The sequence below is a fragment of the Drosophila guanche genome, unplaced genomic scaffold, assembly GCF_900245975.1.
Source record: "Drosophila guanche unplaced genomic scaffold, DGUA_6, whole genome shotgun sequence".
Lineage (NCBI taxonomy): Eukaryota > Metazoa > Arthropoda > Insecta > Diptera > Drosophilidae > Drosophila > Drosophila guanche.
In genome coordinates this window covers 3,161,840-3,173,270 of record NW_022995743.1, presented here as the reverse complement: position 1 = coordinate 3,173,270, position 11,431 = coordinate 3,161,840, and the positions used below count along the sequence as shown (strand labels likewise).

The 11,431-nt window shown below is 46.9% G+C and overlaps 4 protein-coding genes across 4 annotated transcripts; 2 read left to right on the top strand and 2 right to left on the bottom strand.

Moving 5' to 3' along the window:
- Positions 1 to 27: 27 nt before the first annotated feature.
- LOC117592344 lies at positions 28 to 695 on the top strand. Its single transcript, XM_034286036.1, has 3 exons — positions 28 to 93; positions 147 to 476; positions 531 to 695. The coding sequence occupies exons 1-3, from the start codon at positions 28 to 30 to the stop codon at positions 693 to 695; spliced, it is 561 nt and encodes a 186-aa protein (XP_034141927.1).
- A 1,827-nt stretch (positions 696 to 2,522) lies between these two features.
- Positions 2,523 to 4,224, bottom strand: LOC117591304 (malate dehydrogenase, mitochondrial-like). Its single transcript, XM_034284511.1, has one exon. The coding sequence runs from the start codon at positions 4,149 to 4,151 to the stop codon at positions 3,099 to 3,101; it is 1,053 nt and encodes a 350-aa protein (XP_034140402.1). The 5' UTR covers positions 4,152 to 4,224; the 3' UTR covers positions 2,523 to 3,098.
- Positions 4,225 to 4,601: 377 nt separating this feature from the next.
- LOC117591330 lies at positions 4,602 to 5,707 on the top strand. Its single transcript, XM_034284554.1, has 2 exons — positions 4,602 to 4,772; positions 5,238 to 5,707. The coding sequence occupies exons 1-2, from the start codon at positions 4,761 to 4,763 to the stop codon at positions 5,562 to 5,564; spliced, it is 339 nt and encodes a 112-aa protein (XP_034140445.1). The 5' UTR covers positions 4,602 to 4,760; the 3' UTR covers positions 5,565 to 5,707.
- A 598-nt stretch (positions 5,708 to 6,305) lies between these two features.
- On the bottom strand, positions 6,306 to 11,390 carry LOC117591244. The gene is made up of 7 exons (XM_034284426.1): positions 11,001 to 11,390; positions 8,269 to 10,754; positions 7,938 to 8,212; positions 7,597 to 7,875; positions 7,146 to 7,452; positions 6,797 to 6,963; positions 6,306 to 6,726 (listed from the first exon to the last, which is right to left on the bottom strand). The coding sequence occupies exons 1-7, from the start codon at positions 11,284 to 11,286 to the stop codon at positions 6,582 to 6,584; spliced, it is 3,945 nt and encodes a 1,314-aa protein (XP_034140317.1). The 5' UTR covers positions 11,287 to 11,390; the 3' UTR covers positions 6,306 to 6,581.
- Between the last annotated feature and the right edge of the window lie 41 nt (positions 11,391 to 11,431).

The following is an 11,431-nucleotide window of genomic DNA, read 5'->3' as shown; positions in this document are numbered from 1 at the left end:
TGCTCGTTGATCTCTAGTTTGAAAGCAATGCGGTCTAGGCTAATATTCGGTGTTCTACTCGGAATATTCCTAGCTTCAAAGTTCGATTATAATGTGTGTAAATATATCCCTAAACATGTTTCTTAAATAAGTCCTGACTTTATCAGAGATCCCATCAGGATGCGGTAGTTTTCAAGCTTACAAACTTCGTCTGCGAGAGTTATAATCAGTCCTGGTTCGTGTTCCACAACTGTCGCTTGAAGGCTGTCAGTCGAGGCAAAGTTATCCTCAATATGAATGGAACGATATTACATCCGGCCAACGATGTAACCATTCATGGCAGAGTTTTCAAAAGGGCAAATGGCTACAAGCCCTGGCTGTTCGACGTTAACTTTGATGGCTGTCAATTTATACGAAAGCGAAATCAGCCCTTTGCTAATTTAGTCTATGGCTTATTTAAAGAGTTTACCAACATTAATCACTCATGTCCGTATGTGGTAAGGTGCTGAAATATTTTCTATATCCAAAGAGCTTTGAGATCGCCTTTGCAGGGTCCACAAATCATCAATGGTTTTCATCTGAAACCCGAACTTTTGCGTCTGCCTTTTCCGACAGGGGATTATATGTTGACGGTTCGGTGGTCTTTCAATAAAAAGCCACAATTCGATACGAATGTTAGCTTCACATTCGTGGAGGATCTGATGAACAGAAGCTAAACCAACAAATGGTGTGGAACAATGTTTTGTTCAAAGCAATCACAACCTAGTTTCCCATTAATGAAATATTAAATGTTTTTCCTTTATTTCTCATATTGAACTACAAAGAAAACAGCTTAACGACTCTCCGCAAACGGCTCTAGAATCTGGGTCTGGAAAGCTGTTTCTCATTTAGCGGTACAACAAACCAATGAAAGCTCCAGAGACGAAGCTTTGCTTTCGCTGTCTGCTATGCTATGTAGAATGTAACAAATAAAATGTTTTTCAGTGTTCAATTTGAACAATGTTAATAATTACTTATAATTTAGGTTTGTTTTTATATATTGTATAAATTATCACGAGTTTATTTTGTAACTGGCAATGTTCACGTTTGTTTACATAAAGTCCAGTCGAAGGGATATTCATTGGCTCAATAACCACACTTAATGATGTGATAGGAAAATCTACCAATTAACATGTACAATATAATGATCCAGGGGATCGGATCATGAATCGCCATCATGAAATATGCAGATGGACTTTGGGCACAACCAAAAAACAAAACAAAAAGCACTCGAGAGGCTTGTGGGTGGAATGATTTATGAAACTTTTGGGTGCCACGATTGTGAGTAGCTTGGTACATACTTGGGCATGCGAATGCAAGTCAGCTGATGACCATTACTCATCCTGGATGGAGACGAAGACCGAGACGAAGACAAACAAACAGTGGCGATGGTGGGTGACCTCGTTCTGATAAGAGAGATTCGATTGATTCGATGGAGCAGGAGGCGCTTCGCCGGATCGGCATTTTGTAAACATTTATAATTATAGTCGCCCCACGAGCAATCTTCAATCGGCTCTTTGTGGCTGTGCCTGACTCTATAAATAACTGAGCGACAGTTTCCTTGTGTGTCTGGGAACTGGCCAACATGGCAACAGCTCCTCGAAGCAGCAATCCATCAGGTGAAGCACTAACTAACTGAGTGATTGACTCTTTTTAAGAATCATTATATTGTTATTTTTTTATGATTTATGTTTCGTGTGTTGTGCTGGATCTGATAAACGAAAGCACTTGTCTGGCGAAATACTTACTATATTGGAGCGTGCTTCCCTGCCTAATTAATAAAACGAAATCTCGAATGAGCACAGAAATTGTGGCTGATTGCTATAATCTTTTGGCTCCAAAGTTCATTGTCTGGGCCAAGGTATTAATTGTTGTTTATAGTCAAAAAGCAAAATTGGTTCACAATGGCAATGAACTGGTGCATTTATTCGTGTGTGTGCAAGTACCTCCTTCTTGGGTTCTCCGATTGATTTGACATATAGTAGAGTTGGCTTTGTAGCCAATGACAATACAGATGATTCGATTAGTGTAATCAGCAAGTGGAATTGCATTGTTTGTTTGCCTGGTTTAGTTATTCCGCTTGCTTAATTACTTCAAACTGGGTCTTCAAATCATGGACTCTAGAATTCAGTAATGATCTGCGTGACTCCCCACAGGGTCGAGCACCCAGTCCTCCCTTGGATTGATAAAGCAGGAATATCCCCAATTGGCGGAATCCCCCGTAATTCCTATCTGATTTCGATTAGATTTCAACTTTGTGGCACGTAGATTTTCAAAAGCGAATTACATACATTTGCTATGCTAATTCATTAAGAAAATAATCAGAGCAAAAGTTCACATTAGATTTAAATGCATTTCCAGATTATTAACCGCTCAAACAAAGATCCGTTCTGGCAGCTTCTGGCCAGGCCCTTTTTCAACGTGGTCTAACCTGACCTTCAGTAATACCTAGAAGTGATTATGAATTATGTACTCGTTCGCGGAACAATAAAACAATTGAAAAATATTCTGGTTACATGTATTTAGAAGGAAGGGGCCTTACAATACTTTTTTCCTGGAATCCCTGATGTGCAATTACAGACATTGTTTTGACATTAATTAGTGTCGACCCGATCAATGTATGTATGTATGTATGTATGTATGTATGTATGTATGTACATCAATTTGAATGAATTAAAACGTAAACAAGATGGTCCCAGGTCAGTGAGATCATCCGGGGCATGTGTGTATTACGAGTTACGAGCTGTAATAGTGTTGCTGGGAGATTCCGCATTATTGCCGGAAGGGAATTCTGAATGGGAAGACATCATATTGCATCATGATGTCGTCGTCGCATCAGTTCTGGCCTATCGATCGTCCCGTAATCAGTGTGTAGTGCCCATGAAAATTCACTATCAGCAACATGATGTTTCACTAATTGTCTTGTCTGTGTCTACGCAACATGAATGTGTCGCACATGCTCTCGTGTATGTAAATATGTCGATCGATCGATCGATCGTTCCGACGAACGTCCGAGGAATGCAATGAATGAGCTGCACTGTGGGGGGGGTTGAGTGTTGTGTCTGTGTGTGTGCGTGGGATTACTTTTGGCACTCTTTCTGGCACTCTTCCTTCTCCATCTTCTCTTTGGCATAGACAATACCCTTCTGTATGCTCTGCTCCAGCTCGGGCAGCATTTGCTCGAGAGACTGCCGCTCAAAGTCATCCAAATGCGGCAGTCCCAGGTTCTGCTCGATGCCCTTGGCACTGAGCATGAGTGGCGTGGCGAAAAAGGGCAGACAAGGTGACTTGTAGCCCACGTAGGCGCACTCCATCACATCCGGTTCGCCGCTGAGGCCACGCAGCAGAGAGTTGACAAAGCGTGCCGCCGCATAGGCCATGGATAGAGTGGCGGAGCCGGCACCGTCCTTGGCGTTGACCACCTCGGTGCCTGCCTCCTGGATGCGATGCGTGAGCCGTCTTATGTCCTCCAACTGGCACTGGAAACTCGGACAGCACTGGGAGAATATGGGCAGTATGGTTTTCCCCGCATGGCCGCCAATCACAGGCAGGTTCACCTTTGCCGGATTCACATTGAGAAAGTCCCCGACGAAGGTCCTGGCTCGCACCACATCCAGCGTGGTGATGCCGAACAAACGCCGCGGATCGTATGAGTTCTTTGCCTTCAGCAGCTCCGCGGCAATGGGCACAATCGAGTTGATTGGATTGGTGACAAAGGCCAGCAGTGCCCCAGGACAGGACTCGCTGACGGAGCAGGCAACGCGCAGCGCCACGCCCGCATTCGCCTCGAACAGCTGATCGCGGGTCATGCCCGGCTTGCGTGGCAGTCCCGCGGGCACAACCACCACATCAGCACCAGCCAGGCAATCCTCAAGCTGCTGATCCTCGTACGCATTCGTCTGCACCGAGGTGCAGATGTGCGACAAATCCGCCTCAACGCCCTTGATGTTGCGCATGTCGTGGATGGACAGCTGCGACACGAGAGAGTTCTGCTTGAGGAGCAGGCTCAAAGGTTGACCAATGGCACCGCTGGCACCCACCACAGCCACCTTGTAGTCCCGGCTGCTGGTGGTGCTCCCTGGACCGGCGCTGAGTAAGCGCTGCAGCAGTCCCTTGCTTCTACAGACCAACATTGTGCAGTTTTCTCAAAATGATTATCAAAAATTTCACACTTAACAAATTTGTTCTATGTACGTTCGATTTGGGGGAGGGTGCTGGAATGAACGGAGTATCAAAGGGCTCTCTCTGGACACATGTCAAAACATATATTTGACGAAGCTCAATAACGGTGCGTGCCCAACGGTGTGTTGTCGCTGTAAATACAAGTCCATCCGCTGATAATGGTGGGTGGGAACTCCGAGAGCTTCGTGGCATATCTCGCACGTCGAACCGAACCGAACCGAACCTTTAGGCTCCAGAGCCGCAGTCGCAGACGTGAGTGGTTCGCCGTTGTCGGGATCGTGTGTGTCGCGTGTGTGTGTGTGTGCTCTGTGTGTGTGTGTGTGTGTGGGTGCTACGGCTTCGAATGTTTCAGTTCATGTGGTATAAAAAGTAATGCCCGATCATTGCTGATTTCCAGTTGCGGGCAGCTAGGCTATCAATTCGCATGGCAAAAGCATCAACAAAAATATATGTCCAAAAGCACATTATATATAAAACATTCAAGCAATCCAAAGTGTCGTCTTAGTTCGCGGTATTCTCCTGAGAAAGTGTTATAGAAAAGGAAGCAAACCATCAACAGAATGACTCAAAAAGTAAGCAAAAATTGTGTTAACTCTTAAATGATTATTGAGGATCCAACAATGATTTATGGCATAAGCCCAAAAAAAAGTGAAGTGAAGAATCGCAGGCTATGGCCATCTATCTATTGGATCTTTATCATGACAACTGCTGTACATACATGTCAATCGCCGAAAGTGAATGAACTTGATTTAATTTGCAGACTTTCGTCTAACGGAGGTAGAATATCATTTTAATTGAATCCCAGATTCCCTCAATTTGTGGCAATAATTTGAACTATTATTTAAACCTGTTCGAACTGCCCAGAAGCAACTGAAATTGGGCACTGGACATGTTTGATCTTGCGTTAACTAGAACTAGAGTATAAAGCACTTGCAACTTAAGTGCAACCGCTTAATACGGGCGGCAAACCAACACGTTGCTTACCATCAATTTCATAAATCATTTTAATTAAATGTTTCATTTCATCATCTTTGCAGATGTTCTACAATAAGGTACTACTGCTGATAGCGGCACTGTTTCTAATTAGCCTAATCACGCCTGGAGTAAGGGCGCGACCCTCCTCGCCAGACGAGAGCAAAGCAAAAATGATCGTGGATCCCAGTGAATACAATGGGAATCTGTCGGTGGAGACCATCATTAAGGTGCAGCAGTGCGAAATGAATGGCTCCACAATGGAGCTGTGCATGCGCTGTGCCAAAGTCACCAAATCAGAGATCATATATCCCATGTGCTGCAGCAACGATGATGGCATCAAGGATTGGTGTCACGCCTACGTGTATTACGGCAACGATGAGGGCTACTAAGGTGGAAGGCGGAGAGCGAGAACAAAATCGAACAAATTAAATTATTTTGTACTCCCCGGAAGATGGATTGGCTGTGATAAACTAATGTATTTAAATTATATTATATTTATCTAGAAATAAGCAAGAAAAGGCTAAATTAGCACCCATGAAAAACGCTATAGTTTATTTTCAAAATGCTCGATTTATTTTTATTGAATTTCTCATAAATTGTTTCTGTTTTGCTCTGAATTTGCTTGTAAATTCAGTTGAGGTGTGTTCTTTTTCTTTTTAAAACTTTATAATAATTACAAATATAAATTGACTATTTAGAGTGATTGGAAAATATAAATGAATATTGGCTGTAAAGCTCCTACCAATAATATATCGAAAAGCAATCAAATAAATCAATGAAACTACCGCGAATGTAACTTAACGATTAATACAGTTCTTGCAGTTGCCTTTTTGCAAATTGGTCGCTCGATTTGTGGCAAACTAATAAACGTAATAAACCAAAAAGGTTGATATTCCGTACTAGTTAGGTATAAAAAATGCACATCCGCTCGAGCGGTCCAAGCTTGTTTGTACAGCCCCGAAACATCGAACGCCATCGAACATCGAACTCCATCGAATTTGCACGACGCGCGAGACAGTGCGAGAGGTGATGTATATAAATGTAATAACAAACAAGGTTTAAACAAGTAACGGTGGTTTTCTTTTTTGTTCTTTTTTTTCGTTTTTTGATTAAGATTTGGTTTTTTTTTCTTTTTTTTTTTTGCACTGATTTGGCTGCTACAGCTGCTGTGCCCTTTGCTCTGCTCCCCGTCAACAATTGTGACGATTTTGTTTTTCTTTGTGTAATTTTCTCTTTTTAACGTTGACTGAAAGCAACATTTAAATATTAGTCGCGTGAAGAGTTCAACTTACCAGAATTCAAGCACGCTATTTAAGAATGTTATTTTTGTTTCATGTTTGTGTGTTTTGTGTTTGTTTTTTTTTAGGTTAGTTTGCAAGAGTTTGATTTTTGGCAGCTGAAGCTGGTCATCCGGTCCCAATGCTGGGGCTGGAGCTACAGCTGGGTGTTGTCGTCGCCTCCAGACGGCCCAAATGTAGATAGGAACAGTCCGCATCCTCACAGCGCCCCATCAGCTCGAACGGACAAATGGTGGCATGGACATCACATGGGCTTTGCGGTTTGGTGAATAAATTCACAGAAATACATTTCGCCAACCGAACGATCCGAAGCTTCTACTCACCTACTGTAGTACCGCGGGAGGGGAGATCGGTAGTCCGGCAGATACGCATCAGTTGGTGCCTCCTCCTCCCGCAACTCCCTCATAATGCTCACGGTGTAGGGTCCTGGCCGTGGCTTCGCTGCCGCTTCAGGCTCCTGCACCGCCTCTGTTTCGTCTCGTGGTTTATTCTGAAAATAAACTCAACCGTTTCGTTAGTTCGGGGAGTTTTTGTGGGGTGGAGGGAGTGTTGTTTGTGGGTCACACAGTTCGGGGAGTGTTTTCAACACGGATGAAACACAGCCGTACACTTGAGAACTTTCTTAGCATTAGAAACGAAGCAATTTGTATATGTATAATGAAATCCACGCACATCTGGCATCAGTTGGGACTCGCACACGGCGGCGGAAGTCGTTGGCATTGGCTCTGCGCATGGCGCAATATCTCTCGATATTCCATTCTCCTCCGTTTCCCTGGCTGCCTCAGTGGCAGTTCCACTCGCACTCGTCTCATCTTCCCTTTCCACCTGTGGTGACGACTCGATCACAGTCTGTGGCTGGAGCTCCTCCTCCGTCAACTTCTTCAGATCATCGTATTTAACTATGGAGTTGTAGAGGCGAATCTGCTTGGAGAGTTGCGTGGATTTGCTGGTAATTTCCGCCTTGCCTTCGTCGAGTAACCTGCAAGAAAAATCAATCTATAATCGCATGGAAATATTCTGGTGTCCCGAACTCCGTGGTGTTTGAAGCTCGGGCTTGATCGTTTGTTTCCACCATTCCCACGTGGAGCTGCTTTCTGGCTGCTGGTTGTCGTTGTGGTAGTACCTGTACTGGTCGCCCCTTAATCCTTTGCCCAGATCCATGGCCGCTGCATAGAGCTTGTTGCGTTTCTGTTTGAGTGACATGATAATCTCGTGGCTGGCCCGTATCTCCGGCTGTATGCGCGCCAGCTTCTGTTCCTCTTGCTTGACCACCTGCCTCACGGCCTGCATCTCGCTGTAGAGCTCTTTCAGCCGATGCGAGCATCGCAGGCGCTCCGCCTTCGACTTCTGAGCTTCCTCGACCAGCAGCATGGACTTTTCCAAATTCGCAATCATGCTACCCCTGCAACGAACACACAATCAGAGATGAGTAAGCCTGAGCCCCATCTAAGTGGAAATATCTACCCGATTCTGGCAAATGAACTCTCGAAGGACTTTAGACGCGTCTCCCTGGGCGGTTGATTTGGCTTCACATTGCCATTGCTGCTGCTCTTAATGTTAGCCGTTGGCAACACTTTCTCCGACTCTTTTGTGGCTTCCTCTAACGTCACAGCTGTTGCCTTGCCTGAGGCTGTCTCCACTTTCCTGGCTGTCTTTAGTTTCTTTTGCTCCAGCAGCTGCATGCGTTCGACCAGTCGAAGGTACTCTTTCTGCGACGCCACAGGCAAATGTCGCACCGCCTGAAATGGAAAGGAAATGAGTACTAAGATCGCTGCTAAAGTCAGCTACTACCCACCAGAGGAGTTTTCTTCGTCTGCTGCGTCTTGGCGGGTGCAGCTTTTGGTGCACTTTGCACCAACCTCTCACCGTCCGCCGTCTTCTCTGGTGTGTCAGCCTCTTTAGCATCATTTGCGCCTGTTGTGGGCACCTTGGAACGCGCCTGCTTCAGGTAGTCATCGATCTTCTTCTCAAAGTAATCACTCATGACCGAGCGACGGAGATTTGGGTTGGAAGTGGATGCAGCGGCCGATTCTAGTATCTCCGAGTTGGGTGTATTCGATCTGGTTGTGGAGCCACTGGGACTGCCCATGGCCAGGCTGAGCGGACTGGCATTCTCCGTGTAATTGGAGTAGGCAAAGCACGAGCTCAGCTCGAGATTGTCATCGCTCGCCCCCGAGTCATCGGCCAGGCTGATGATCAGTTTGCTCACCTTGATGCTAGCCGGATCCACGCTGGTCACCAGTCGCGTGACCGACACGCTACTTTGCACCTTAAGCGGCGCACTGGGCTCTTTGACCAGCAGCGTGGACGGCCGCTGGCAGCTCAGTTTTGCGGAGGATTGCTCCTCAGTGGGAAGTTTACGTTTGGCGGTCGTCTTCTTGTTGATCACCTTGTTGGGCTTTACAATTTTGATTATTTTAGTGGAGGGTGACGTTGGATCTTTGAGCCCCAAGAAAGGTGCAGCCTCAGGCGGAGTTTGCTCTACGGTTTCTATGGAGGTTTGGCCTGACTCTTGGGACTGTGTGGCTGCCTCAACGATGGGCTGAGCTGTCAATTCTTCCTCCATTATCTCCCCCTCTTCAGGCTGTTCTTCCTGATTATCATGTCGATCTTCCTGACTATCATGCTGGTCTCCCTGGGTTTGCTGGGGCTCCTCGGTTTCCTCCTCTTTCAGATGCGCCTCACCAGCGCACGACTGGAAGCGTCGCACCGCATTCTTGAGTATCTCTGGACTAAGACGGGACTTGAGTGTGTGGCAATTTTTGCTCTTTTTGGTGGCAATGCTGGACAGCAGCAGGGAGCGCAGTTGCTCCGGATCATCCGAATCGTGGGAGCCAATCGAATCCGTTTTGGCGACAGCCAAAGCCAACACTGACGGGGCAGGGTCAGGTACAGGTAAAGGAGCTGGTTGAAGCGGAGCTAACGACGGCAGAGGAGCTTGTCGCGTGGCTGCAGGGGCTGGCCCCTTGGCTGTCTTTAGATTGGAGAGAAGCAGGGCGCGCAAGGCGCCAGCTTCATCGTCGCTGGGCGTTTCGTCCGCCTGCGATTTCTCCACACTCTTCGTTTGCGTCTCCGAGTTCTCCATGGACACGGATTGAGTATATGTGAGGGAGCTGTGATTGGAATTCTGCTCATCCACCAGATGCATGGCATCGCGGGCATCCTCATCCAGATGCATGTGCGGAACTTGGAATGGCGGCGGTGGTGGTGGCTCTTCATCTTCATACAGATCGTCGTCCTCGTCTATCACAATGGGCATGGAGACGGGCGGAAGCGAATTGTTGGGCATAAAGCAGCGCCAGCTGCCGCCAGCCGTGTCCAAAGAGTTCCAATTATTCGACCACGTGTTCCAGCTGTCCCTCTGCTCATCGCTGTCCGTTTCGGCCAAATCCATGTCCACCGATTTCGTGTCGACAGCATCGTCCATGCGAAAGGGACTCGCTACGCGCTCGGGCGAGGCAGCTGGACTGATCTCCATGAGGTCATCGATTTCGTCCGTGTTGCTGATTGTGGGATGGACGCGGTTTATCATATCCGTGGGTGAGTAGGCACGCTCCGCGTCCCGCTTCTTTCGTGCCCAATGCTTCTTGAGGATGGCAGACTTGAGGGCTATCAGACGTAGTTTTAGCTCCCCGGTTTCTCCAGCTGCTTCAGCCGGCTGAATCGCATGCTCCTCCTCCTCCTCCTCCTCCTGGCAGAGTTCATCATCAGAGAGTTTGTGTGCAGACGGCGAGAGCCGCTCGTTCTTTGTGGAGTATTTCTTGGGCGACTTGCGCAGCGGATACCGCAGTCGCTCCCTGAGGCTATTCTTGTACTGGCCGAGCATATCATTGCGCTCCTCTCTGGCCAATGCCACTCGCAGCTTGTCCCTGCTGAGCTTCAGCCGCTCCAGATCCAGCACATGTTCGCCCTCATTCTCGGACGTCACATCGTACTCGCAGTTCTCTTCGTCTGTGAGGCTATCGTATGAGTCCAGCAATATGGCATCCTGCTGCTGATAATGTTGATGATGGCTCGTCGGTGGCTTTTGATGCTGATGGTACTTGTAGCTCGGTGCTTGCTGGCGACTGCGTAGATGCTGTGGCCTGTTGCGCCTCTTGTAGTCACCATTTGGATGCTGGCTACCATTCCTTCTGCCATTGTCGATGCGTCTGTTGTCTGATCTGTGGTATGGGCGCTGCGTATCGTATTCCTCCTCGGAGGGGCTAGACACGTCCGAAAGCAAAAGGACGGAAGATGTTCGTGTTAGGCGCAAAGTTCGCTCCTCCAGCTCCGGATAGTCTGTAATTCAAAACGTAAGCAAAAACCTTATTTCGAGTGAAAGGTGGGGGCGAAATAATTCTAATCTTAAATAACTATGCCTGGAATTCGACCCTTGGGCATTACATTGTTAAGCCTGAACACAAGTCGCAGTTCTACAATCTTCTCCCATGGGAGAAGCCGTACGACAAACACATGTATACCTACCCGTACACTCTTACACACACACATACACGTCAGTCATATGCCATTCTACATGTTGCTTACTGTATTGATTTGCCAAATTTGCGGCCAGCATATCCATGCGCTCCACATCCTTGTTGTTCTCCTCCAGCTGCTCGATGCGTGCACGCAGCTTGAACTCTTCATCCTCCGAGGATATTATCACCTCGTAATCATCGACAATTTCGCCTTCCTCGCGATCATCCTCATCCTCTGGCGTGACCTCGTCGTGGTCACCACCAATCGCCTTCACATTACTGTATCCGTGTTCTTTCGCCCGCGCAGCATGTCTTGAGTCCGCTGACATGGCGGCAGTGCGGACAACCATCATTAGCAATCAGCAATTAAAATTTGCAATATCAGCACCCTTTTTTCTGGCACAATGATAAAATAAAATTTTTTCTGATTGATTGTATTTTTGCAGTATCTGTAAGTGTGAACGTATATTATTTTGATATATTTCTGTGGGAAACCTG

Bases quoted from the DNA above. Each gene is read 5' to 3' on its own strand.
- LOC117591304 (XM_034284511.1), bottom strand. From the start codon at position 4,151: ATGTTGGTCTGTAGAAGCAAGGGACTGCTGCAGCGCTTACTCAGCGCC.
- LOC117591244 (XM_034284426.1), bottom strand. From the start codon at position 11,286: ATGATGGTTGTCCGCACTGCCGCCATGTCAGCGGACTCAAGACATGCT. The intron at 10,755-11,000 runs GTAAGCAACATG...TTTGAATTACAG, and splicing joins AAATTTGGCAAATCAATACA to ACTATCCGGAGCTGGAGGAG. The intron at 7,876-7,937 runs GTAGATATTTCC...TGTTCGTTGCAG, and splicing joins AGTTCATTTGCCAGAATCGG to GGGTAGCATGATTGCGAATT.
- LOC117592344 (XM_034286036.1), top strand. From the start codon at position 28: ATGCGGTCTAGGCTAATATTCGGTGTTCTACTCGGAATATTCCTAGCT. The intron at 94-146 runs GTGTGTAAATAT...TGACTTTATCAG, and splicing joins CTTCAAAGTTCGATTATAAT to AGATCCCATCAGGATGCGGT. The intron at 477-530 runs GTAAGGTGCTGA...TCGCCTTTGCAG, and splicing joins ATCACTCATGTCCGTATGTG to GGTCCACAAATCATCAATGG.